The 27,075-nt window shown below is 53.5% G+C and overlaps 1 protein-coding gene across 1 annotated transcript in view; it reads right to left on the bottom strand.

The window, feature by feature from the left end:
* Positions 1-26,644, bottom strand: part of NOS2 (nitric oxide synthase 2) — a 36,672-nt gene extending 10,028 nt beyond the window's left edge. Inside the window, exons 1-18 of the mRNA XM_012740800.3 lie at positions 26,488-26,644; positions 25,114-25,288; positions 18,813-18,897; positions 17,955-18,077; positions 16,448-16,596; positions 12,987-13,149; positions 12,130-12,221; positions 11,094-11,235; positions 10,830-10,969; positions 9,333-9,507; positions 9,140-9,241; positions 6,089-6,283; positions 4,665-4,747; positions 4,155-4,299; positions 2,794-2,898; positions 1,750-1,799; positions 1,194-1,368; positions 261-393 (exon numbers count right to left, since the gene is read on the bottom strand). Coding sequence (XP_012596254.2) covers positions 261-393; positions 1,194-1,368; positions 1,750-1,799; positions 2,794-2,898; positions 4,155-4,299; positions 4,665-4,747; positions 6,089-6,283; positions 9,140-9,241; positions 9,333-9,507; positions 10,830-10,969; positions 11,094-11,235; positions 12,130-12,221; positions 12,987-13,149; positions 16,448-16,596; positions 17,955-18,077; positions 18,813-18,897; positions 25,114-25,232 — 2,176 coding nt within the window. The 5' untranslated portion in view covers positions 25,233-25,288; positions 26,488-26,644. The remainder of the gene's footprint in view (positions 1-260; positions 394-1,193; positions 1,369-1,749; positions 1,800-2,793; positions 2,899-4,154; positions 4,300-4,664; positions 4,748-6,088; positions 6,284-9,139; positions 9,242-9,332; positions 9,508-10,829; positions 10,970-11,093; positions 11,236-12,129; positions 12,222-12,986; positions 13,150-16,447; positions 16,597-17,954; positions 18,078-18,812; positions 18,898-25,113; positions 25,289-26,487) is intronic.
* Between the last annotated feature and the right edge of the window lie 431 nt (positions 26,645-27,075).

Genomic DNA, 27,075 nt, shown 5'->3' with positions numbered 1-27,075 from the left:
ACAGTAGGCCCTTAGCTGATGCTGGCTCCCTCCTCTCTCTGCACCACCCTCCCCGGGCTTCCTCCTGAAACAGCCTCCCTCAGAGCCTCAGTTTCCCCTGCAGGCTCATGGATGCAGCGAGAGAGGGGCCTGGCAGCCCCGGCCAGCTGTCTCTGTGCAGGGGGACCTAGTGGTCTCCTTGACCCCAGGCTCAGGGCTCAGAGACCCCAACCCAGGCCAGAAGGGCAAACAAGCCCCGGCAGGTGCAGAGAAGCAGGTACCTTTGCTGAGGTCCAAAGGCTGTGAGTCCTGCACGAGCCTGTAGTGGCGCGGGTCCCAGGTCACATTGGAGGTGTAGAGCTTGGGGATCTGAATGTGGTGCTTGCCTCGCACATCAAACGTCTCGCAGGCTGCCTGGAAGCAGATGGAGCAGACTGGGGTTAAGGGTCAGCGTCAGCACCATCATCATCACTGGGGCTATGTGACCATGGGCCCAGCCCTGAGCCGAGTGCTTCGTGCATCTTCTAGGCACACTGATCTGATAGGGCTGGCTCGAGGATGCAAAGAGATGCCAGGCTCAGTGCGTCGGAGCTACTGCTGTTATTATGAATATTAATGTTGGCAAGAACTTATTTATCGCCATGCCCGTGCTCTGAGAGGTCTGATTGCTCCCGTTCCTGACGTGGAATCAAGGCCTGGGCTTTGGGAGCACGTCTGCCCTGAGTCAGGCCTGTGCAGGTCTGCTGGGTGACAGTCTGCCTAGGTGCTGAGCTCTCAGCGTGGACAAGCCACAGGCAGCGAAGACCTACGGAGACACCAGGACGGATCCAAAGTGCTCCACCCTGTGGTGCCTGTCCCCAAGCGCACTATGGCTCAGAGACTGAAACAAGACAAGGTCATGAGAGGCGACCTAGACAGTCAGTGGGGGAAAGACCTTAAAGCAGAAGCTCCCCGAGGGAAGGGGGGTATCTGAGCCACCTTCTCTGCCCCGTCCCCCGGAGATGCATACAGCGGGTGGAGCTTTTCTGGGGCGTTGAGGGAGCACAGCAGTGACCTGAGCCCTCAGGCGCGTAGCCCCGGCCCCTGCCTGGGACCACACCCACGGGACCAGGTGGAGGTCATGCCACCCGTGACGCCCGGCACAGACGTCCTGGGCATGAACGTGCCACGTCATGTCTGTGCTGGGCGGGGGGCAGCTCTGGCCAGGAACTGACCTTGAAAGTTTGCACGGCCCAGCTGCGGAAGGCGTCCTCCTGCCCGCTGAGCTCGTCCCCTTCCCCGGTGGGGGAGAGCTGAGAGGCCCCCAGGTGGGACAGCTTCTGGTCGATGTCATGAGCAAAGGCACAGAACTGAGGGTACATGCTGGAGCCGAGGCCGAACACGGCATACCTGTCCGAGGAGGACACACACACATGGAGACGCGTGTCCCACGCTGGGCTCAGCAGCCAGCACCCAGCACCAACAGCCTGCAAGGCCAGCCGCAGACTGTCCCACCCCAGCTGGGGCATAACCCCTTCCGGTCCTCCCTGGGCCCTGGCCCTCAACACCAGCTCCTGTGACCAACCCCACGCTTGGCCAGCAGCCTGTGAGAGGGACCTCGTTTCTCTGGCTCGACCCTCAACACTGGGAGGACAAACCTCAGAGCCAGGCTCTCTCTGTGCCTGGATGGCTCTGAGAAGACCCCCTATGCACCCTGGTTCCGCACCCTGAACCCAGACCCTGGGCCCGCAGGGCAGGGCTTGGATGCGTGGGAATGGGGGAAAACCTTACCTGAATTTGTTGGTGAGCTCTTTCAGCAGGAAGAGGGACTTCTTCAGTTTCTAGAAAGGGAGGGAAGCACAGTTCTCAGGCCAGGGCTAATAGAACCACTGCTTTCTCTTTGCTTCTGGGGGCCCAATTTAAAGGCAGCCACAGCTGGCAGGAGAAGGCTCTGGATCCACAGTGGAAGTTGGATTATGCGTGGGGCCACCTGGGCAGGGCTCTGGCTGTCAACGGACAAGTTCAACTTGTCTCTCACCCCAGCTGACCCTTAGCGACTCATGCGGACCCTGCCCCTCAGAGGAAGACCCAGAACAGCCTGGGCCCAACCCCCGCAGCCCCAGCAGAGGGGGCTGCCTCACTACAGGGCAACTCCAGGGGGTCTCCTGACAGGAGCCTCTCTTCTTGTTCAGAGCCTGAAAGAGCCAACAACAATTGGTCCCGAATTTTCTAAAATCACCACGATTTTCCAGGAACCCAAGATAATCCGTATGTGACCCAACAGAAATAGCATCAGATCACATCGTGAATAGTTACTCCCTTTTTCATAATCTATTTTTCAGTTATTCCCTTTTTTAATTCCCTTCTCATCCTTTTGAACACCAGACAGACAGTCTCAAATTGGTGCTAACACAGCCTTAACACCTCTCTAATACCTGCCCATCACTCTTCTTCAAAGCCAAAGGAAAAGCAGGCTTTGTTAGGCAACAGTAGCTAGCTAAAATGCGGTAACTTCACTTTGTTTTCATTGAATTTCCTTTTTGCTGGCTTTCCATTTGTGAGAGTGATACACGTTTCCTTTAAATATGAATTTTTAAGTAAAAAAGAGTAGATCATTCATGGGACTATATTAAGTATGTCATAGGAGAGGTGACACACACATGTGGCAGTAATTACGAAGGAGGCAGGCAAATGACAGACACCAGGACCACCCGGAGTGAACCAAGCACTACTCTCAAATGTCCTCTTTGGGACATGCTGAATCCCCCGAGACCCTTTCCTGGGTCCTCCTGGCCCCTGCCATCCCCCAGACCCTTGGGACCTTGGGCCACCCACCTCTCCATTGCCGGGGCAGTCTCCATTCCCAAACGTGCTGGTCACCACCAGTAGCAGCTGCTCCTCCTCCAGGCTGCTCAGCCTGTAGTCATCCATGCAGAGAACCTGGATGGAACCCAGGTGACATCAGCCCTCAGCTCCCAGGAGGGCCCTCCATGCCCTGCCCAGTCACCCTGGGCTTCCCCCTGCCCCAGCCCCACTCTCAGGCTGGGGCCCCATCGACATCTGTCTGCCCCAGTGCCCAGCACAGATGTGGCACAGAGGAGGTGAATGAACCCATTCAAATGTGTCATCCTTCTGCCATCGAGCCCCACAGCTAACCCTGGTGAGTGCTGGAGGCTCTATCTGCAAAATACTGCATATCCTAAGTCAAAACTCTTCTCACCACTTCCACTGCTATTTGAAATTCTGCGTGCGTGGACATATTTTCCACCAAAGTGCAATGAGCAGGTGACAGCTGTGCCTGGAGGGAATGTCAGATGAAATGTCCCCTCGCCTCGTTGTTCTGCCTGCGCCTACCTGACTAGGATGTAAGACTGGCCACCAGTCTCCTGCAGTTCCAGACCCCTGGGGGCCAGCAGGTGTGGCTTGGCACCAGGAAGCCTTCTCAGTGACCTGTGCAACCTGGTCATTAGTCATTCCTCACCTGGCCTATGCCTCTGTGCAGCAGAGATCAAAATGTATCCCATCACTGGCATGAGGCTGGGCTTGTCCCCATCTGTCTCCCAGAAGCCATATGACCCTGGAAAAACCACTTAACCTGTCTAACACTCAAGTACTTTCTCTGTGCATGCACAATGACCATGACCGGTGCATGCTTTGCAGGGCTGTGGGAGCATGGAGTGAGGCAAACCCTGCCGAGCTCCCCCAGGGCAAGGCCTGGCTCGGTGGCATCCGCCGAGCCCAGTGCTGGCCTAGCACGTGGTGATCACTTCCTAAGTGTTAGATTTTATCCTTCATCACTAAAGGTAAGGGATGTGGCTTAGACACCCTTTGAGGTTTAGTTTATCTGCGTCTTATTCATGCCTTGCCCTTTCACATTTAGCACTGCACCCTGAAAAGGAGGCATTCAGTAAATGTGAATAAAATTAATCTGGAACAGCTCGTGTGTTATTGAAGCTTGGAGTCATTAGGAAAGTGTTTCTCAAATTGAGTTCCCTAGAACACCAGGAAAACCTTATTTACTGTGTGAGTTTGGGGATCCCTGCACACAAATCTATCCTCCTACTGCAGATGGATGATGCACATGGGCACATCCAAGGCTCTGAGACATTCGGGAGCAGAGAACCCATTTCAACTTTTCCCAGACTTCTCTGCACAACAGGCAGAGAGAATGACACCCATGGAGCTGAGCCGGGTACCTTGGGGTTGAAGGCACAGCTGAACAAGGCCCCCAGGTCCGAGGCCAGTGCTTCTGATTTTCCCGTCTCTGTCGCAAAGAGGATTGTGGCTCTGACTCGGGACGCCATCGTCTTGCGCATCAGCATACAGGCAAAGAGCACAGCTCTGCGGGGACAGAGACAGAGAGACGCTGAGCTGAGTCAGCCTTCCAGAAGAAAATGGGGCACTAGGACAGTGGGAGGGGGCAGTGTTTACAGCGGGGCAGGTGGAGGGAAAAGGAAGCTGGGTCCCTCCCTGGCCGTCCACCCTGACCGCACGCCCTTTCCTGCCCTCGCCCACTGCTCGGCCTTTGGAAAAGTGAGGACAGAGAAGGTTGGGACAGCAGCAGCCAGTGTCCCTCAGAATTCGTGGGAGCCAAACTCCACAAAGAATTATCTTTCCTCTCTGTCCCCCGCTCTTCAAGGCCTGGAGGCGGAGGCCGACAGGAAGGAAGGGACAGTCCAGACATCAACACCGCCACTCCTACTTACTTAACCAAGACTTTGAACTGAATCTCTCTCCGCTTGGGTCTCCGCTTCTCATCCTGCCAGACGTGGGTTCTCCATGCCTCCACCTGCAGGAAAGAAAGGAGAGGTGGTGAGGGCAGGGCTTTGGGGTGCTGGAGTGGTGGGGGCCCTCCATGCCATGCCTGAATGGGAGAAGTGGCCAGGCCTGTGCCCTGCCCCCACCGCACTGGAACCCCGCGGGGAGGGCTGCCTGGCTCCCTCGGACCTGCGTCTCCCATGCACGGGGCCGGACACTTATTCTCATTAGTGTCCTCCTGGAAGGAAGAGCCCCCACTTCGCTTTTGCACTTAGTGTCTCAACACGAGACGAACTACATAATGTATAGCCTAAGCCAAGACACCTTTGCGAGGAAGAGGACACGTTGCCACAACAGGCAGACGTTTTCCTGGGCAAACCAGCATACTCGGGCACCCCATTCTCCACCTCCAGAGTGAGGAGGCTCTTCCCCAATTCCAGACCAAATCCTTTTTGACAAAAAATGAACCCGTATCAATAACTAGTGGCTATCGAGTGCATTCTGGGTCGGGCACTGTGCTGGGCTGTCACATACACCACCGTGGAGTTAAGGCCCGTTGCTTCTAGAGATGAGAAAATCGGGGCTCAGAAAGGTGAATGGACTTGTCCAGGATCAGTACAGCTAGGGAGTGGCAGGATCAGTCCCCAGGGTCTGACTCTGACCCGTGGAAGGGGGTGTGACAGCAGATGCCATCAGGGGCTCAAAGTCCTCAACTAAAGGTACAATAAAAGGCATTTCCTTCAGTACCACCCTCCGTGGAAATGGACAACGGCTGCTCAGCATCCTTGAGTGGGGCCTGGGAGGCTTTAAAAATATACCACTGTGGGCCGGGCATGGTGCCTCACGCCTGTAATCCTAGCACTCTGGGAGGCCGAGGCGGGAGGATCACCCAAGGTCAGGAGTTCGAGACCAGCCTGAGCAAGAGCGAGACTCCGTCTCTACTAAAAATAGAAAGAAATTAGCTGGACAACTACAAACATATAGAAAAAGTTAGCTTGGCATGGTGGCGCATGCCTGTAGTCCCAGCTACTTGGGAGGCCAAGGCAGGAGGATCGCTTGAGCCCAGGAGTTTGAGGTTGCTGTGAGCTAGGCCGATGCCATGGCATTCTAGCCTGGGCAACAGAGCGAGACTCTGTCTCAAGAAAAAAAAAAAAAAAAATATATATATATATATATATATATATATATATATATATATATATATATATATACCACTGTGTCCTGGACCCTCCCTTGTGCCCGCATGAGTTAGCACACAGGTGCATGTGTACACCCACACAAACACGCGCGCACACACACAAACATGCGTGCACACACAGTGCCCACACCTGAGCCCACCACCACGGGGGGTGAGAAGAGGGAGGCCCCTCACCTGGTAGTAGTAGAAAGGGGACAGGACGTAGTTGAGCATCTCCTGGTGGAACACGGGGGTGATGCTCCCAGACATGGGAGGGACCAGCCAGATCCAGTCGGCTGGGCAGCCCCCTCGGGACCGGTACTCGCTCTGCATGTACTTCATGAAGGACTCAGCAGCTGAGTGGTGGTCCATGATGGTCACATTTTGCTTCTAAATCAGAGGAAGGCAAGAAAGGGAGTTGGGATAGGGGACTCGAGAGTGGCCAGTTGGCTGCAGGGCTGGCAGATGGAGCGTGGGGAGGCCTGGCGACCTGTGGGGTGGAGGAGCGACTCGCCCGGCCCTCTCCTTGCCTGTGAAAATAAAAACCCGGCAGAAGGCACTTTCACAGCCTCTGAAGGAGCTGGAGAAAGCACCACGGCCACGGTCACCCACAGGTCCCCTGGGGCCTCCCCACGGCCCTCTGGGGGCAGTGTTCAGCTTCTCCTACCCACAAGTCCCCCCCAGACTCCCAGCAAAGGCTCTCTCTGGATGTGGGTAACTCAAACCTCAGCACCTTTTTGCAGGTAAAGAAAATACCACCCCAGCCATTTGCTGGTGGAGAGTTCCCAGAGTCACTTCCCTGGGGTCTGAAGCACTGGGAGAACTGTAGTGTATGGAAGACAAATCGCCTATGGCCTGAAATTAGAAGCTGCGGAGTCTGAGACCACCTGGAATGACCCAGCAGGGGCAGCCACAACTATCAATGTCAGGGGCAACCCACTCAGTCAGGAGACACCTATTCAACATCGTGTTTCAATCCCTGGCTTCTTATTAGGCATGTGACCTTGAGCTCTTAGTTCCTTAATCTCGCCAAGCCTCAGTTTCCTCATCTGTAAAATGGGGACGATAATAGTTCCTGCATCTTGAGGTTGTTGAAAGGATGCAATGAGTTGGTACGAGCAAAACGCAGTACGTGCTTAAGGAAGGTCAGCTGCTATTATGATGTCCATGTGCCAGGCACTGGGTACGGCCCTGGCATTACAGAGGGGAAGACACGGCCCCGCGGAGTTCGACTGGAGTCTAACCAGTGGAAGCAGAGGAAAGTCGGTCATTTTCACAAGAGGAGCAGGTGGATGTTGGACCCAGGAGATCCAGCCACGCCTTGTAAACTTGCACATACACATACAGAGCAACTCCCCGGGGCCAGCCAGGCCAATTGTCAGCTCAGGAACTATGATAATGACGGTCACCAAAACAGATAATAACAGCAAAACTAATGCTCACTTTTGCTGTAGGCCAGGCAGTGCGGCTAAATATTTTGCAAGAATTGTTACTTAACTCTTACGATAACCTGGTGAGGGAGATACTATCGTTACCCCTATTTTAGGAAACAGGGCCGAGTCTTTTGAAGTTTATCCTGAAGGAGGGTGACAAGGAAGTCCTGGAGACTCTCGGCAGTGCAGGGACACGGTCAGCAACGGTCAGGAGCCGGCTGAGGCGCGCGGATTTTCTGGGACATAGCCACATCCTGCCAGTGTCAGGGCTGGTGCTGGGAGTCCCCAGGAGTCAGGATGTGTGGTCCACGACCAGCCCTTCCGAGCCTCTGGCTGGAGGGTGGGGTTGGGGGGGGGGCTTCCTGTTCCTTCTTAGCTCGGCCTCAGAAACCCTCCCCCATGGAGCACAGGCTCACTCTGCCTAGGGGGTGACCGGGCAACAGTGTGTGATCATATGTATGTTATCCGCCACTCACACCCTTCACCCAGCCTTGTGCCTGGCACGCAGCAAATGCTCAGTAAATCTTTGCTGAATGAATGAATGAATGACTCTCTGCCCAGTGCTCTGGTCTTCAGGGTTATCTGTGAGCTTTGTGCAGATAGTCCCAGCTTCTAAAGTAGTATCTTCACACACCCCGGGCCTCCTTCCCAAAAGGAAGGGAAGGGTTTATAGCAGTAAGAGCAGTGGATGAAGCTGAGGGCTCTGTCCCACACAGGAGCCCACCCGCGGTGTGCGGGCCCAACAGGCGGATGCACAAGGAAGCAAGACCAAGCCCTGCTCTTTTGGATGTGGGCCCTCATCCATTCATTCCTCTAGGATATATTTTTTTATTTGCATTTACCACGTGCCAGACACTCTTCTAGGCTGGCATAGCAGCAGTGAACAAGAGAGTCAAGGTCTATGCCCCGTGGGGCTTGCATGCTGGCGGGGGAAACTAAACAACAAAGAAAGAAAGACGTAGATGTACTATGCAATTGCAGGAACTGTGCGATGAAATATTACGAAGAAAAATGAAGCAGAGTTAAAGAAACGGCAGAGGGAGACAGGATGGCATGGAGTGTGGGTGTTGTTTGGTGTGGTGTGGTCAGGGAGGGCTTCTTCGTGGAGACAGCGGTGGAGCAGGGAGGTGGCCATGGTTTGTAGGAAGAAGGTTGTGGGCAGAGGCAAAAAGTAGGTGCAAAGGCCCTGTGGTGGGAATCCTCTTCGGTGAGTTTGAAAAACAACAAAAATTCTAACACTACAGACCCGAGATTGTGGTGGGGGTGGGTAGAAGCCAGACTGGAGCAGCTGGAAGATGAGGATGTGCAATGAGATCTTTCAACAGTTCCATAATAGAAAGGAGCAGAAAAATGACACAGTGGCTTCAGGGAGCCTGAGGTTTGGGAGGAGTGACTTGGTTGGCTCTTTGCTTATTTCTTTGGGATGGGAGCTGGGACAGCCTGTCTGTGTACACTGTTGGGAAGGATCCACCAGAGAGGGAGACGTGGATGATACAGAGAGAGGGGACGAACATTTTCAGGAGTAAGTCCTTGTGCAATTAAGAGAGGACAGGATTCAGGGCTCAAGTGCAGGGACTGACCAGTGTTGGGAGGTGAGGAGCTGCCTGTTGTGTATAGCTAGCGTGTGCACGAGGGCGTGTTTGTCTCTGTATCCTAGCACCCAGCGCAGTGCCTGGCACAAACTGGGTGTTCCATGCCTGTTTGATGCCCACGTGCATGCATGCATGAATGATGATGTAAGGGGAAAACCAAGTACCAGACGAACAGCGGACCTCGCCCAACAGTCCTCAGACCCACCAAACACCAGACATACCTGGAAACTATAGAGCACAGCAATGTTGATCTCGACAACAGCTTGGTCCTTCCAGAGCGAGGCCAGCTTGTGCGTCTCCAGGCCCATTCTTCTGCCCACTTCCTACAGAGGCAGGGCCACGGGGGTGAGTCAGTCCTCGGGACCCGCCCACAGCCCCCCGCTCCAGCCGGCCCAGCTGGGCAGCCCTGCTTACCTCCAGGATGTTGTAGCGCTGGACGTCACAGAAGTCCCGGACCCCGATCTCCGTGCCCATGTACCAGCCATTGAAGGGGCACCCGGGGAACTCAAGGCCGCCCACTTCGAGCAGCATATTGGACACTGCAGGCAGGGCGTACCACTTCAGCCCCAGCTCTTGGAACCACTCATACCTGGCAGGGAGGCAGAGCCAGTTGCCATGAGGGGAGGGCCTTCATTTTTGTGCACCCCCCAACACAGAGAAAGAGAAAGAGTCAACTAAGAAAACTCGTTCCCAAGAGCTGATCTCTAAGTTCATTCCATCAACATAGGTACATCAGGTACACTCGGTGTCATTCATTAAATTATGTATTCATTCACTCATTCATTCATGCAAAAGTGTATTAAGCATCAAGCGCGTGCCAAGCCCTGTGCCAAACGCTGAGAATGCAACATAGCAGAGCGGTTAAGAACTCGAGTGTCAGAAAGCTGGGGGTCAAGTTTTGGCCTCACCACGGACCAGCAGTGTGACCTCAGGATGTATTTTAGCCTCTCTGTGCCTCAGCAACCCCACCATCAAAACAGAGACTGCAGCATCAAACTCGTGGGAGTATTATGAGGCTAATAATATTCATTTGCATATTCATTTATTCCACAACTATTTATAACTGTGCACCTACTATGTGCCGGGCACCCTGCTAGGTGTTGGGGATCTACTGGTGAAATAAAGGAAAGATCTCCACACTCAGGGAACTTACAGTCTTAGCGTCTAGACTCTAGACTATGAACAGGTAAACAAATAAATAAATAAAAACAAGATGATGGGTTAGACTGAGGGTGAGAGCGCTTACTCTCGACTGGGTGGTCAGGAGAGCCTTCTCAGAGAAGACGACATCATAGGAAATACTTTTGGACAAGAAGAAATGAGCCTTGAAAAATTCAGAGGATGTCAAGCAGGGGGAATAGCAAGTGCAAAGGCACTGAGGTTGGCTTGAGTTCAGTGTGTTCACAGGGCAAGAAGAAGAGCCCCCAACCCAACACCTGCTAGATAGTGAGTCTCAATATGCGGAGGTATTTTTGCAAACATGAGAACTGCCTAGCACAGGGGCTAAACCAGTTGGGCTCTTGAAGTCCCTACAGCCCTATATTCCCACCCCAATCAGGACAGGGACAACTGAGACAGTCAGCAGAAGGGCAAAAGAAGCCTGGGCTGTGCAGCTGGAGAATCTCAAAGTGCTCCTCTCCTGAAGTCACTGCTTCTCAAACTCCCACGGCCCCGCCCATCTAAGCCTCTGCTTCCCCCTCGTCATCAACGTATTCTCCTAAGTCTGAGGCCTGAGACACAAGTGCAGAATTGCTGCAGAATGCAAGGGTGACAAAGGGGTCCTGGAAAGCCAGCCCTCTGGTGTCACTTGCTGCTGGCTGAGCTTGAGGGGAGGTTTGGGGGCTGGAGTCCCAGGAAAGGGGGGAGGCGTGCATGCCAACTCGCACCCCCCAGCGCCCTCAGCCCACTTACTTGGGGTGTTCCATGGACACCTCAAGCACAAGGTCAGGCGGGATTTCGAAGAGCTCAGGGTCGCGGCCGTCAGCCTGCAGGACCAGGGGCACCACGTCGAAGCGGCCGTACTTGGGCTTCCAGCCCAGGTCGATGCACAGCTGGGGAACAAGACAGGTCCAGTGAGTCTGCAGGCCTGGTCACTTCGTCTCCTCTGGGCTCCACCCTGTCACCCACCACTGGGCTCCCTGCCAGAAGGGCTGGGGCTGAGGCTGGGCCGGGTACCTGGGTGAACTCCAGGTTGGCAGGGTCCCCTCTGATGGAGCCATCAGGCATCTGGTAGCCGGCATATCGGATGAACTGAGAGTTCCAGATCCGGAAGTCGTGCTTCCCATCGCTCCGCTGGGGGAACACGGTGATGGCCGACCTTCCGGGGACAGGGACAGTGCTGTTTACCACCCGGCTGGCCCTGGTGGGGGCCCATCCACCCACTGCTGGCCCTACCTCCTCCATGCTGCCTGCTCTGCAGCCCCCTGTACCCGCACTGACTGAACCAGCCCCTGACATGCCCTGTCCTCCCACCCTTCCTTGCCAGCCAGCCCAGGGCCTGCCCCCTCGAGGGAGCCCTCCCGGCCTCTCCTTTACTGCACCATGTTTCGCTCCTTGCAGTCGAGTTAGCCAGATACTTGTCTGGTGCAGGTTCAGAGCAGCCAGAGCAGCATCTCAGGGACTTAGTCCCCTCTGCCTCCCGCCCCCTCCCCAGCTTCCCCCTGCTCCCCCACGCCTAGTCCTATATTGGGTCCCATTAGGTGGCACTGAGTATTTGCTGAGCCAAAAAACACGAATGAATGACCAAATGAGCTGTTTGGTCCCATCAGCTGTGACTTCTTTGGTTGGGGGAGGACGGTAAGTCTGGGGGTGGGGGTGGGGTGGGCAGAGACAGCAATGAGCAGTGACTGTCCCACCTCTAAGGAAAACACCATGCCAGAGCCATCTGCTGGAAAACCAGCATCCCATCCCCCCTAAAGTGGGGAGCCCTGACCCTGAACAGTGAAGAAGTTACTTCTTCATGATGCTCCACCCCCTCCCAATGGTTCCAAGTCAGAAGGAAACCAAGGAACGGGTCTCCCGCCAGGGGCTGGGCTCACAGAGCCTGGGCTCGCAGCCAGAGGTGCCTGAGGAAGCCTGAGTCTTGCTCCTTTTCCTTTCCTTCTGGTTTCTCGTGGGGCTGGAGACGCCTCCCCTAGGCCCACCTGCATCTTTTGGCTAAGACTCTGGGGCAGGATGGGCCCTGCTGCAGCCCCGGGAGAGGCCCACCCACCTGATGTTGCCGTTGTTGGTGGAATAACGCAGGTGTCTGCAGATGTGCTCGAACATTTCCCGAGCGGTGGAACAGTTCCGGGCATCGAAGACCTGCACACAGCCCCGCCCCCCAGACCATGCCCGTTAAGGACTGAGCGGACAGAGGCTTTGGGGGTGATCAGAAGTCACTGGGGTCTGAGGGAGCCACCGAAACACCCAACACCACACCACGCACTCCAGCGCCACGCAGAGGAGCGCATCTTCCTCTCTGCACCTGCTGGGCCCGCCTCCCATCTGCCCCTCCATCCTTCTCCTGTCCCCGGGGGAGCACAGGCAGCCCCACTCAGAAGACCCCAGCAAGACCAAACTTCCAAGAAAACCTGACTTGAAAGCACCATGAAACCAGGATTCCCACCACCCCAGCCTAGTTCCTTTGCCAGCAGAACACAATTTACACAGCCAGTGTGGGTTTCACTGGCATTTCCAATCAATTTCTCTGTCCGAGTGCTTTCAGTATTACCCAAGAACAAATGATTCCCCCAACAAAAAGATGGCCTAGCAGGCTAGGATAAATAGAATGTTCTCTTGGGGCCAAGAATTCAAACATTCAAGGTAAACAAACCTCTCTTGCAGCACCAGGGCCTCAAAAACACTAAAAACAAGGTCAACCTTTGGTTTCACGATGGCCTTTAGTCTCCCAAATTTAACACAAGAGAGAAGAGTCAGCTAGAAACCCTGGTGCTCACATAGGATGCCAGACTTGCAGAAGGGGGCCCTAGGAGCCCGCATCTCACGGCTCTGCTTGGCTGTTTCAAAGCCATCTGCCTGGAGCCTGCCCACCCCCTCTGTCCCCTGCTCGGGTCTACGGAAGGTCACCTGCAGGTTGGACCACTGGATCCTCCCGATGCAGCGCGGGGCATTGCGCCAGGCCTGCTTGGTGGCAAAGATGAGCTCATCTCCCGTCAGTTGGTAGGTTCCTGTTGTTTCTATCTCCTTTGTCACCGCTTCCACCCTGGCCAGATGTTCCTCTATTTTTGCCCTGGGGGACAGGAAGACATCAGGAAGATCAACAATGAGATGGCCTTAAATGGGGACTGATTCAATCCACAGGAGCAGGAACTGCAGTAGGACACCCAAAGGGCAAGATGTCTCTCACCCGGGACTGTCTGTCCCCTCCAGGGCCGGCTTCAGGGACCCCACACTTGGCTAAGAAGGGACCTCAGCCGAATGCTCTGCTGTCCTCAATTTAAAATTCTTAATCATGTTTGGCCAAGGGGCTCATATTTTCATTTTGTGGCCGGTCCTGAGCCTGTGGGAACCTGGTTATTTCCAGGTACTTGTTCTTTAAATATACTCGTCTCGGCCAGGGGTGCAATCCTTCTCAGACACTGGCGAGGCTCAGAGGGGTGTCCCATCAAGCCACAGCACCGTCCCGCCTCTCTATCGGTCAGGGGAGGGCCTGTGCACCTCGTCATGGCTAAGAGAAGAAGAGCCAGTCCCTCCTGCAGCCGCACCTGTGGACCGAGCACTCGCTACGGGCCAGGCGCTGGGTGAGGCCACTCATGGAGAGGGTCTCCCTGAGCCTGCATGGGAGGTGGTTTTGTGCCTGTTTTATAGTCAAGGGTCTCAAGGCTCTAGGAGTTAAGCATCTGGCCCCGGGACATGAGCATGGGAAAGAGCAAAATCAGGACTCACACCCATGCCTCCCTGCAGCCGGGATGGTAACTGCCTGCAGTGTGGCCTTCCACATCCGCCCCAGGGGGACTGCAAGCCCAGAGATGGGGGCTCTAGGGGGACTGCAAGCCCAGAGATGGGAGTGCCTGTCCACCCTTCCTCGGGAGCCTGCTCAGGCCGGGACCTCCCAGGTCCCCCAGCCTGCCCCTGGGGAGCCGCACACAGCGTGGTCTGGCATCCTCGCCTCTCTAAATCTCGCTGTTTCTCAGCCCCAGAACGGCTCATCCAGCAACTCCACGTGCAATTTCTCAATCTGCTTCTCTCCTCCCCTGCCAGACTTCAAAAATACCCAAAGGGAGGGGCCCAGTCGGAAAGGCTTTGAGACACACACACACACACACACACACACAGACACACACACACACACACAGAGCAACCTTGAGATTTCCAATCAGCACCAAAGGCTTCTGAAATGGCAACAAACAAAACTATTTAAGGAATGAACTCCTGATTAAGGAGAGTGGACAACTCAGAACAAAATGGCCTTTCTGTGGGTGAAGAGTGTCTCGACAACTCTTCCTTGACTGTAGAAAAAAGCACAAAGACAAAACACTTGGTGATATTCGTCCCCAAGGACACCTCTGCCATGGGAGCTGCCCCACCGCCAGAAGACCTCCCTCCCCAAACAAAGCTTCCAGAAAAACTCTCCACTCTGTCCCCAAGCACGAAAACAGTAGCCATCACCACAACACCAATGCCTTGAACACGCGTGGTAGTGCCAACACGTGCACGCGTAAGAAACCGTCGTTTTCTGTTTGCACCCAATTCCTTTAGAGTTTTAGGTTTTACCGCTGTTTTCATACATTTTCGAGGCACTAAAAATGCTATGAAGCCTATTAGCTCCGAAAGAAAGGTGTGGTTTTCATCCTCCATGAGCAGATTTGAATGTAACATTCAGCAAGCCACAATCTCTAAATATACTATAATGCTTCAGGTGCAAAAAAGTGACTGAACCCACTCAGCCGGCCAGGCCTCAGGCTGCTGGGGTAATGCCAGGAGTGGGCTGCCATTTGTCACCCACGCCCCTAGGACCTCTTGCGGGTTCTAGGGTATGTAGTCGTGACTGGGAAAAATGGAACTTGCCCTTCCTGGGCTTCCAAACACCAGCAAGTCAAGAACCTGCGGGGCCAAAGAGCTGGGTGCTAAAGCACTGGGGGCAAAAGCAAGGGCTCAGGCGCCAGCTGCCTTGGTTCAAATCTCAGCTCTGGGGCTTCAGAAGGTGCGACCTGGAGCAAGTTACATCTCCACAGACTTCAGTTGTCTTGTCCGTATATAATGGGGATGACGATAGCACCAATCATTAAATAATAGCGACTTACACGGGGCCCTGCTCATGCTGAGCGCTGTGGCCCAGTGAAGCCCACCCAGGAAAATCCCCGGACCCCGAAAGGCTCATCAGTTATCAACTGAAATGAAAGATCAAGGGTGGTGAACTCTGCAGTCACAAAGCACTCCTGTCGAAGCTGTCGTTACACAGCATAGACAAGTTTGATCTTTCATTTCAGTTGATCTTTCATTTCATTTCATTTCAGTTGATCTTTCATTTCAGCCTGCCTGCAGGCAGCCTGGCAGGGCTGTTCCCAATCTGGGCTGTACGCTGGGAGAGGTTCTAAAGAACACAGATGTCTGCTCCTTCCCACTTCCCGAGATTCTGCCGGCCCTGGCCCCGGAAATCCCAGCATCGGTACTTTGCAAGCTCCCAGGGCATTCTATTGCGTGGCCAGAACCACTGCCCCTGCAAGATGAGGGCCTTTCTTGAACCCTCCAGGTCCCTCCCAGCTCAGACATTCTACGGTTATTATTGTAAAGGGCAGAAGGGACCTCCCAGAAACTACCTTTTCTGCAACTGAGCATTAAAAATCTTTGTGTTCCAGTGCCTGACACCAGGCTGGAACATACTAGGTGTCTGATGTGAGTTTGTCGAATGAATGACTGATTGACTATAGGAACAAAGGATGCCCAGCACCGTACCCATGGAAGTCTCATTGGGGTAGAAAAAAATAGAGACCCCCTCCCAGGAACGTGGAACCCCACTAGGTTCAGGGCAAAGAGCACTGGCCCGCCCTCCCCAAGTCATGTGGTGTGGCTTCTTGCTGGGATTTGGTGACCTCAGGTATGTCACTGGGCTTCCATGTTCACACCTGCAGGAGCAGGGGCTCGACTAGGTGGTCTCTGAGGTGCCTTCTACCCCAAACGTTTCATAATAAAGGGGCCATATTAATTCATAATCAAGGTTTCTATGTGCCAGGGAACTGTTCTAAACTTATTTATTCCTCACAGCAATCTCACCAGCCAGGTTCCATTATTATTCCCACTTGACAGATGAGAACACTGAGGCACAGAGAGGGTAAATAGATTCCCTAAGGATTCAAACTCAGTTACACCCCAACCCACACTTTTAACCACTATTGCTATGCCTAACATTATCCCACGATTATCACGAGAACCTACTCCAGGGTCTTTTCCCTCGGTAAATTATGATTGAGCCCTGGAACCACTGCAAGGAAAGGTTCTGGAAGGAAAGGCGTCGGAGGGCAATGGGTGGAGACAGGAGAGCAGGGGAAGAGGGGGCAGGCAGCGAGCCTGCGGGAAGCAGGCCTTACTCTTTGAAGGAGCCGTAATACTGGTTCACAAATTCGATAGCTTGAGGTAGAAGCTCATCGGGAGGAGTAGGTTTGTCCCTGGGTCCTCTGGTCAAACTTTTGGGGCTCATGATGGATCCCAGGCAAGATTTGGCCTTGCAAGTGAAAGCCTAGAAAGAGAGAGGCAGGTGGTGAGGATGGGCCATGTGGCCTCTCAGCCACCCTCCTCCAGGGCCAGCTCTCCTGGCCACCTCTCTCCTCTGCCCTCTGGCTACTCCAGCTCCCTGTACCTCCTCTCCACCCTGTGGAACCTCCCCCTTGGAGTCCACCAGGCTTTCTCCCATCCAGATGTCCTCTCCTCTACTGGTTGAACCCCAGAGGGTGTGTGTTGGGTTTGTCCCCCTACCCCGGGCTCAGCCTCCGGCCCTGTTCCCCAGCCAGCCCCACAGCCAGAGAAAAGTCGCTGTGATGCGGTTCCCATAGGAACACAATGTTGCTATCCAAGACAAACTGAAATGGGAATGTGCAAATCCCAAAGTCATAGGATGGCACATACAAAAAAGTACTGGCAGGAAGCACACTCAAATGTTAACTGTTGTGACTTTGGGGTGGTGGAGGGGAAATCGTACTGTTTTCACAGTCTTGAAATTGTAAATTCTTTCCCACTTTACAACTATAGAATGTATTCTAAAGTTAAAATAAGAAACCTAAGGCCGGGCGCTGTGGCTCACGCCTGTAATCCTAGCTCTTGGGAGGCCGAGGCGGGCGGATTGCTCAAGGTCAGGAGTTCAAAACCAGCCTGAGCAAGAGCGAGACCCCGTCTCTACTATAAATAGAAAGAAATTAATTGGCCAACTGATATATATATAAAAAATTAGCCGGGCATAGTGGCGCATGCCTGTAGTCCCAGCTACTCGGGAGGCTGAGGCAGAAGGATCACTAGAGCCCAGGAGTTTGAGGTTGCTGTGAGCTAGGCTGACGCCATGGCACTCACTCTAGCCTGGACAACAAAGCGAGACTCTGTCTCAAAAAAAAAAAAAAAATAAAAAAAAAAATAAAAAAAAAAAAATAAGAAACCTAGATGATAGGAAGGAGCCTTAAAAGACATTCAGTGTAGCCACTCACTGGATGCTTGAACACCTCTGCAATCACCCTATCAAATTACTCTTGAATCCTTCTGGTGACAGGGAGCTCGCTACCTCTCAATATAATTCCTTTGAGCTTTGAGCAGTTCTGCTAGAAAATTCTCCCTGATGTGATGTTGAAATCTGTCTCTCTAAGAAAGATATTAATTTTTTCCTATAATTATCTGACCTTCTGGATTATCCATTATCCATTAGGAGCTTAACAGGGAGTTGGCATCATTTACTTCCTACTGTAATTTGTGAGGCATGTGAGTCTCTGTTCCTAGAACCCTTTGCCCAAGCAGACAAATTGTCTGGTTTGCCCAGGGGAACATCTGTTGGATCCACAAAGCTTCACCAGTTCAGGACAAAGTTGGTTCTCCCCTAAGCCCCAGACTCCTCACCCCTTGGGCCTTGTGGTGGAGCGTGTCTTGGAAAGTCACCCCACTGCCCCAGTTTTTGATCCTCACGTGCCGTGGACAGGCCAATGGGGGCACAACCGGCTTGACCAGGGATTCTGGAGACTTCTGAAAGGGGAAGAAAAACAGGGTTTTCCAAATGCCCCCAACCCCAGGACCCCATGGGTCTGTCTGTCCCAGGCTTTGGCTTTGGTGGGAGGAGGAGCCGTGGGTGGGCGGGCGCACAGGGCAGGTGTCAATCATGTCCATCCCCCCAGTCCCAGCAGCGGGGCCACCTGGGCCAGTGCCTGCTCAGAGCTCCAGGTGCCTGGGCCACTGGCCAGGCTTCTCTCCTCACCCGAGGCCCTGCCAAATGCCTCCTCTGAGAAACTGCAATAGGAGGGCCTCAGGTTAGATGTGAGGGAGACGAAGGTCACAGCCAATGTAGCCGAGAACAGAAGTCGGGACAAGGAAGGGAGTGCCACTGCCTTCCCTGCCCAGGGGATTTAAGGATATAAAACCCACCTTCGCTCCCCCTCCTCCCCATTTCTCTGGCCACCTCCCTGGAATGCTGAGGTGGACGGCACTTCAGGAAGATGGAACCCATGGGATAGAAGCCGGTGTCAGTGCGCCGGGGCGGCCACCACTCCTGACCACTGATGGCTTGCTGCACTCTCCGGAAGCCCTCCCTGTCGCCCCCCTAACCCCCCCCCCCACTGCCCTGGCTCCGGCTCTGGGACTCTCCACTCACTACCCAGACCCCCGCTTCCCACACCCCCCAGCCCAGCCTCCCCCGGGCTGCTCTGTCTGCATCCGCCTGGGCGAGGGGGGAAGGGGCTTCCCATAGCCGTGTGACTCACTGACCTTGCCCGTCCCCGTGAGGGGCTGGAGGGACTCATTCTGGTGCTTGCTGAGGCTGTGATACTTGGAGTCATCCTGTGTCACCGGACTGGGAAAGGAAACAGCCACTGTGAGGTGGCGCATTGAGGGTGGAGGGGGATCTTGGCGTCCCCTCTGCCAGCCCCTTCATTTGACCAATAGGGAAAGTGAAGCCCGGAGGGTGGGACTGAATTGCTCATGGCCTCCAGGCAAGGAGGTTGGGGGGTTCTGTGGGCGCAACCGAATTCCCCTCCATTCCCACCTCCCCTATTCTTCTTCTCTTCCCCGGACAAAGCCAAAAAGCCAGGAGCCTCCAGTGCCAAAGCTACTGGCCCAAACGGTGGCCCGCTGCAGCAGCTCTGGGAAAATGCACCCCCACCCGAAAGGCAAGTACAGACGTGGCACAGGGGCTGGGTGGACAGAGAGTGGCTCTCTCAACCCTGCCCTCCCAGGCCAGCAGCACAAGCCACTTGAGCTTTTGTATTTAAAACACTTGATTTATCTTGGTTTATTTACTTATTCTACATTTTTATTATGGAAAATGTTCAGCACAAAAGTCGAGAGAATAATGTCATAGCCCTCCCTGGGCCCTTCACCCAGATTCAACCCAACCCAACAATGATCAACCAACCCATGGCCAATCTTGCATCAGCTATACCTTCCCCGCCTCCACCATTATTGTAAAGAAGAGCTAAGATGGCAAGTCATCTTTACTGAGATAAGTATCTTCTCAAAATACTTTCGCGAGCACTCGTTTCAAAAACATATTGGTTTTATTTATTTGAAAACAGCAAGTTGCATTTAAAGAATTTAACCTGTCCTTTGTAGAGGAAAAAGCCCTAACGGTCTGAAATCATTCAGAAACTGTTGATTCTGGTTGGAGATTTCAGGAACACCCTCCCGACAAATGTCATAGGCAGAAGACATGTGAGCCCTCCCTGTCCCACACCTGTGAGCGCCCCTCCAATAGTGACCACTCACACCTGCCTCTCCCCGAGAAGAATCACCCTACCCGGACATGTTGGTTTGAAAACTTATTGTGCTTCATGTTTTTGGCAGTATGTTCTGGGCTGCTCATGCATGTGCAACAGAGGGAGAGAATGTTATAGATCATTACCAGGGTCTCTCATTTTCTACTCATACATATCTATGACGCTGAAATGTGATGAATGACCATGCATTGCTTTTGCTATTGGAAAAAAAAAAGGACCAGATATTTCTATTACCTTTATATAATTAACTATATGCATTATATAATAGCATTAGGTAATTTATAACTATAAAGAGCTAGTGTCTCTTTAAAAGGATGCAAATGTGTATCAGACAGCAACTTATATCTGAATCAAGTGATTCAGCAGCCCAGGAAAGGGCCCTCCACGTGACCAACTATTGTCATCTGACAAAGACTCTTGGCCAAAGTTTAGTCAGACCCCTGAATCTTTTGCTAGGCCCCTCTGCACATGTCCTGGTAAAATCTAGCTTTAGCAAAAGAATCCTGCTAAGTCAGTTTAGCAAGAACCCCATCCTTGATACCTGATCAGTCCCCACGTCCCCCAGGTGATGCCTGATCACCTGGCCTATCCTCAGCAAGAATCCTGTTAGGTTGGTATAGCCAGAATCCCCGCTACCTCTGATACTGCCTCTTACAAATTTTCCATCCACTACCTCTGATATTGCCTCTTACAAATTTCCCATCCACCGATCCCACCCCACTTCTTGGGTGTAAATTCCCACTTGCCTGCGCTGTGTTCAGAGCTGAGCCCAATCTTTCTCCCCCACTATAAGACTGCATTGCAGTGGTCCCCGTACCTATTGAGATGGTCCTATGGAATAAAGTCTTCTTCACTGTGCTTTAACAAGTATCACTGAATAATTTTTTCGTTAACACACCCCTCTGGTCTGGACGGATGTGCTCCACCAGAAAAAAAAGTCAATATAGGGTAATCTGGACATGCAAAATAGGTAAGCCATGGCTGAGCGGTCATCATGCCTAACTAGGAAGATGCTTTGGGGTTCCCAGGGCAACAACCCCTTACTGCACTTCTTGCTCTTTTGCCATAACACCCCACCCAACCCCCGCCCTGCACGCATTCTTTCTCCCTCTCACATACGTCTGGAAATGGACTTGGGCAATTTCAGAAGCTTCAGATCAGAAACATTAACTGGTCTACAGCAATGTTTAGATTGGGAAACAATGTCTTTGCACACCTAACACAAGCCTTTACCCCAAATATTATCAAGCATCATCTTAAAAAGCTGCCTGAGAATCCACTATACAGATAGGTCATAATTAGCCTGACCCCATCACCTATGGCCAGACGTTCGGTTGTGTCTAGTTTTCCACTAATGGAAATAATGCCTCAAACTGTGTATGAGGGCTGATGCTGGCGCTGTGTGTAAGCATGTGTGTGTGTGTGTGTGTGTGTGTGTGTATACAAGCCAGAAAAACACCTGAGGGGGTGTCAATTGGCCGGCTCCGTGGCTGACGCCTGTAATCCTAGCACTCTGGGAGGCTGAGGCGGGCAGATTGCTCAAGGTCAGGAGTTTGAGACCAGCCTGAGCAAGAGCAAGAGCAAGACCCCGTCTGTACTAAAAATAGAAAGAAATTAATTGGCCAACTAAAAATATATAGAAAAAATTAGCGGGGCATGGTGGCACATGCCTGTAGTCCCAGCTACTTGGGAGACTGAGGCAGGAGGATTGCTCAAGCCTAAGAGTTTGAGGTTGCTGTGAGCCAGGCTGATGCCACGGCACTCTAGCAGGGGCAACAGAGTGAGACTCTGTCTCAAAAAAAACAAAAACAAAAACAAAACCACCTGGAGGGAGTGTCAATTATGTTACTAGTGCTATTAAGTGATGAAATAATGGGCAATTTTAAGTTCCTTTCATAATTGGAATTTTTTTTTTAATTTGGAAAATTAATAAACAAGCTTTGCCCAGCCCCTATCTCCCCAGTTAGCATATTTCTTTTGGCTAGGGGCTGGGAGATGACAGTGACCAGACGCTAGGTGAGCACTTGAAGGATCTGGACACTTGTTTCCAAATTATTGCCTCGTTTATCCCGACCCTGCAGACACTCATGCAGTTTGACTAAACCCACAGCTGTGCTCGGCCATAAGGACCGGTAAGTACCTGCCGTCTAAGGGAGAGCTGGGAGTGTGGTGGCTCGCTGGGACCCAGAGCTTCCCACAAGTCCCCAGGGGCTGAGGCCGCCTGAGGTCAGCGCTGAAGACCCTGGCCAGTCTGGGGTTGATCTGGGGGCGCGATTCCCCTGCGGTTCCCACTCCCGCCCCACGGGGTGACAGACGGCACCCTGGCGATGGACCTCATTTGTAAAACAAGAACCTCCAAACCATATCTGATCTGAGGAGCGCAGCAGCCCCAGCGCTGAAAATTCAGAGCAGCTCGGAGCGCTGACACGCCCGCAGCTCAGCCCGCAATGTCGCCTGTCCCGCGAGGGCGGGCTGCGGCTCCCGGGTTGCGACCTCTTGCGCGTTCTTAGCGACAGTCGCCGCCAGTGCGCAGCTTGGAGCACACCCTCAGGAGCCTACAGGGCGCGTACTCCAGCCCTGCTGCTTGCGCGCAGGGTCAGCGCCGCGCCGGCTCGCAGCGCGTCCCGCCTCCCTCCCAGGGCGCGCCCGACCCGGCGGGTACCTGGCTCGGCGCGGGCAGCAGGTGGGCTTCGGCCGGAGGATCCTGCGGAGCAGCCGGCAGAGCCGGGGCCCGGCGGCCTCGCACGCCACGCCCAGCCCGTCGCGCATGGCCCTGGCCCGGCGCAGCCCCGACGGCTCCCGCGCCCGCGCCTTTATCGCCCGGGACCCCGCAGCCCCCGCCCCGGGGCGGGGCGAGCCGGAGGAGCGGCCCAGCTCGCTGCACCCCGCACGCGGGTCCCGCCCGGCGCCCGCCCGCGGCCCGTGCCTCCCCTTCCTCGGGGCGGTCCCGAGCCCCCCACGCCCGGGGTCCCCAGCGAAGTCTGGACGCCACTGGACTGGCTCTGGGCTAAGAGCCCAAGGGGTGCTGGCCCCCGGGTTTGTTGACTCCCCATAAAATAGCGGTAAAGACCATCATAATTACTCCTATCGTAGAGCCTTTGTAGCTTACAGAGCAAACTTCCTGTCTGCCGGTTCATCTCCTCACTAAATCCGGTCAGGTAGGCAATTCTCCCTTGTTATCTCCACTTTATTGAGGTGGAAGGGGCCCAGAGAGGTTTAGGATCTTGCCCCAGGCCACACAGCAGCCCCAGGGCCACAGCGCAGGCCAAGCTCTCGCCACCTCAGGGTGCCATTTCTTTTCTGCGGGTTCTGTGTGATTCTAGGAAGGAAGCTAAAGGAAATGCAAGACCTGGCGTGACTTCCAGTGGGAAACATGGGGGGAGGCATAGACCAGAAGTCCCCTCAGGTCGCTTGCAGGCCCCTTTGTCCTTAATCCCTGGAAGGCGCAGGGCCTCCTGACTTTGCCCCATCTGCCAGTGGCTGCCTCCATCCCTGGCAGGATAACTGGTGGGGCTCAGACCCGGACAGGGTGGCAGCCCTGGACCTCAGAGTGCAGGTTTCTCCCCGGGACATATTCCAGCACATTACATCCCAAACGCGGATTAAAGAGGAACGCAAAAGGGTGCATGTTTACTCTGAGCCAACTGCAACCCTGCTAGCAACACTTAGCTCGCCTTTGTTCTGAATTCCATAAAACTTCACCTCCATGTTCCCAAGTTTGCCTTTGTCTCTAAAACACACACACTCCGTGCTCACTTCCTAACTGTTTATATAAAATCATCACCTAGAATAGATTCTTGGTCTTATTACACCTGAAGACATTTAAAACTTACTTTTCAAAATCAAAGTATATGAATAAGCTACCATCGCTTTCAGGATAAAATCCCCTGTGCAGTGTGCTTCCTCTTCCAGTAACATCCTCCCTCCCCCATGCCCTGGACGGATGGCTGCAGTCCAGCCCGGCCCACCTCCTCCCAAAGGCCGCCCCAACACTCCTCCCCGCACTGCAGCGAGGCCAGGCACCCCCACGACTCGAGGTGACAGTGCACACACACACCCTGCCACCTCCTGCCTGCCTCACTGTCCCACGCCACGCCCTACACTTCTACAAAGCTCTTTAGCATCGAGTCCTTCGTGTACTCCTCCCCAAACCAGCGAGGAAAGCATCGTTTCCCCCATTCCCTTCCTGGCAGCAGCTAAGGGCTGTCATCCTGCACACCTCTAGGGGGCACCCTACCCATTGTAGTCCACGGGAAAGGCTCCTCCGGGGCTGTGTGGTGGCTCTGCCTAGAAGGGGCATTGGGTTTGATTGGCACTCTTGCGTTATTGCAGATTGACTTGTCTTTCCGTATGAGCAAGCCTCGGCCTCCAGGGCAAGGCTGTGAACTCTTCCCGCATCCCTGGAAGCCCGTGCACGGACTAGTTCGTCGATGACTAATTCTCTCTGTTCTGCCACACATCGGGGCATGAAGGACATGAAGAGTCCACACTTTGGGTTCAAATTCCGACTCTGTAATTACCAGTTACATAACTTGGGGGAAGTCATTGCCCTCTCAGAGCTCCTATTTCCTCGTCTGTAAAATGAGGCAACAGTGTGAACTTCACACGGAGCCGCCACGGAGATCAGTTGAGATGCAAAGTCTGTAAGTGCCCTCCCTGCGTGGCCGTGGCACAGAGCAGGTGCTCAGTAATCGGCAATAAACCTGACGTTTCCCCGGTGCCTGCTACGTGCCACCTCCCACCTCCTCCTCTGCCCTCCGGGAGCCTCACACCTCAGGTGAGCACATCTGAGGCTCAGAGGGGGTAATTCGCCCCGGGTCACACAGAGGCGAGCAGCAGCTGGGCCGGTGCTGCATAGCACAGGGCTTGCATGTCATTTGTCTGACGTCCTGGTACCCTGCCTGGGGTGTTATTCAAAAAATCGGGCCCCTGGTGAGACACACGCACAGGTGAGTCAGAGCAGACTCGGGCCAGCACGCCACCCGGTCCCGCCACGGGGCTGTCCCTCTTCCCCTTCCCACGTCAGTTCCCTCCCATGCTCTTCCCCCAGAGACTCCTTGGGGCCAGCATGGTACCCTGTCCCTTCCTTCTCCACGCAACATCAGGCACAGCGAGGTGTCCAGTAATCAGTGGCTGCATCGAATTCCAACAGGGACATCCAAGAAGCAACTGCAAGATCTAACCTCACGTGAGACACCAGGAGCAGAGAGAAATCCTGAGTCATCCGCACGGGCGGGGGCGGAGGGATGGATGGCGAAGGGGACACGCAGGACATAGCCCCAAGGGAAGCTTACCTGAGTGTAATGGGTGTAACGTCTGGGGCTTTCCCTAGGTTGTTGTTGATGTCCTTTTCCTTGTTCAAGCCATACTGGTTGAATTTGGTCTTGAACAGAAACTTCCAGGGACAGTCCATCTCTGTGGCTTTGCAAAGCAGGTCACGTCTCTGGATTTAGACTCAGGTGTGTTTCACTGTGGGGTGAGGAAGGGGGAAGCAGACAGTGAGGGAAGGTTGAGAAGAAGTGACAAAACTGCTCCTTCTCAATACGGTCAGCTTACCAAAGAATCAATACGAATGTTGGCGTGAGTCATAAACAGCTGCTTCGCCAATGCTTTGCGACCTCTGTTCCTATTTTGGGGTTGCATTTGGCAACCCTACGGACACAGACTGCAATCCTTCAAAGCCACATAAGAATCTAAAGGAAAAACCCTGGACCGTCAGCATGGCCACCTAACAAGGACAAACCACGTGCCCCCATGAGCCTCCGCAGTGGGACCTGCTGGCTCACCTGCCCCAGGTGAGCTTCATCCCTGGCCCAAGGAAAAGTGGGGAAGAAGCAGGTGATCCCTGAAACTTGGGTGCCTTTGTCTGACCCTGCAAGACGGATCCCAGCAGCTCTAATTAGCAACTGTCACCGTAAGTCTCTTATTGGGGAAAACATTCTAGTTGTAGCTGCCTTTCTTTTAAGATTTTGTAACTGTTCATCCTAAGTCAACGATGTCACCTGCTCCCTTTATAATTATTCAGGGGGAAAATAATTATTTGTGAAAAAAGCACCCAACTTGAAATATTTGAGATCAACTCCTTTAAAAAAGATAAGAATGGAAAACCTAGGAGGAAGCCCCGCTTCCATCTGGGCTTGCCCACGGCAAGCCTCTTCACTGGGAGACTGCCACTGGAAGGCAGCGTAGTGATGTGGTCCCTGTAAGAGTTTTAAAGCCCCACAGACCCCGTTCCAAATCCTAGCTCTATTAGTTATGTGACCCGGATGAAGGGACCTAACTGAAACTCATTTCTTCATCCATAACATGGGTTTAATAATATCCACCTTACCAGGATTTGTTGCATGTTACAGGACTGGACAAGATAGACAATCTATACAACAAAAAAAAAAATTCTTAGCACATACTTTCCCTTCCCATTCTGAACTTTCTAGAAAGTTTTTCCTAGAGGTGTAGCATCCATGGCAAACATTTGCAGAAAAGAAATCTGAACAAGATGCCCTGTTCTAAGTGACCGAACCTCATAATGGCATGTCTCTACCTAGATTTTCAATCTGCTTATCTCTGGAGGTAGAAAATTCCCGCAGTTTTCGGAGCCTTCCCAAACAGGAAGAGGCAAAACCTTCTCCAAATAGCAGCTTCCCCCGAAATAAAGGCCACTCACTCACCTCACAGCTGGCTGCACTGCCTCTGCAGAGTAAGCACACGCAAATTAGAAGGACAGCCGTGCCTTGAGAACTTCAGGACAATCTATAACTGCTCGGTCCCCTCACCAGGGTAGCCGGGAGATTTCACACCAGTGGTGCTCGGGGATCAGAACCTCAGTCTTCAAACTCACTGCAAAGTTATGATGGCACTGGCTGTGAAGAAGTATTTATAGCCACCCAGTGCCATCCAGGGAGTTGTTTTTGCATAAAGTCTCTTTTTTTGTTTCCAAAGGGAGTGTCCCCGGCTGGGTGTACAGTTAGCTACTTTATGACTGGCCGGTAGATGGCTTGACCCCACTGTTACATCACTCTGCGTGGTGCATCTTCAGTAAAGCCACCTTTTCCTGGTCCCAGGTCCAAGGCGGCAGGTCATCAGCAGGGTGGCCACTAGGGTGGAGGAGTCACCATAGAGCCAGGTTTTATTTGGCCCGGCCACATTGCCTCACTTTCAGCATCCGGGGAATTTTTTTCCCCCTGAGCAGATTAATTCCTGTCCACCCTCTCACTTTTTTTTTTCCAGTTTGCAGCAGGAGTCCAGGAAGCTGGGGA

The sequence above is a fragment of the Microcebus murinus genome, chromosome 18 (genome assembly GCF_040939455.1).
Source record: "Microcebus murinus isolate Inina chromosome 18, M.murinus_Inina_mat1.0, whole genome shotgun sequence".
In the NCBI taxonomy this organism is placed as follows: domain Eukaryota; kingdom Metazoa; phylum Chordata; class Mammalia; order Primates; family Cheirogaleidae; genus Microcebus; species Microcebus murinus.
The sequence above is the reverse complement of the archived record's forward strand: the minus strand, read 5'-3'. Positions and strand labels throughout refer to the sequence as shown.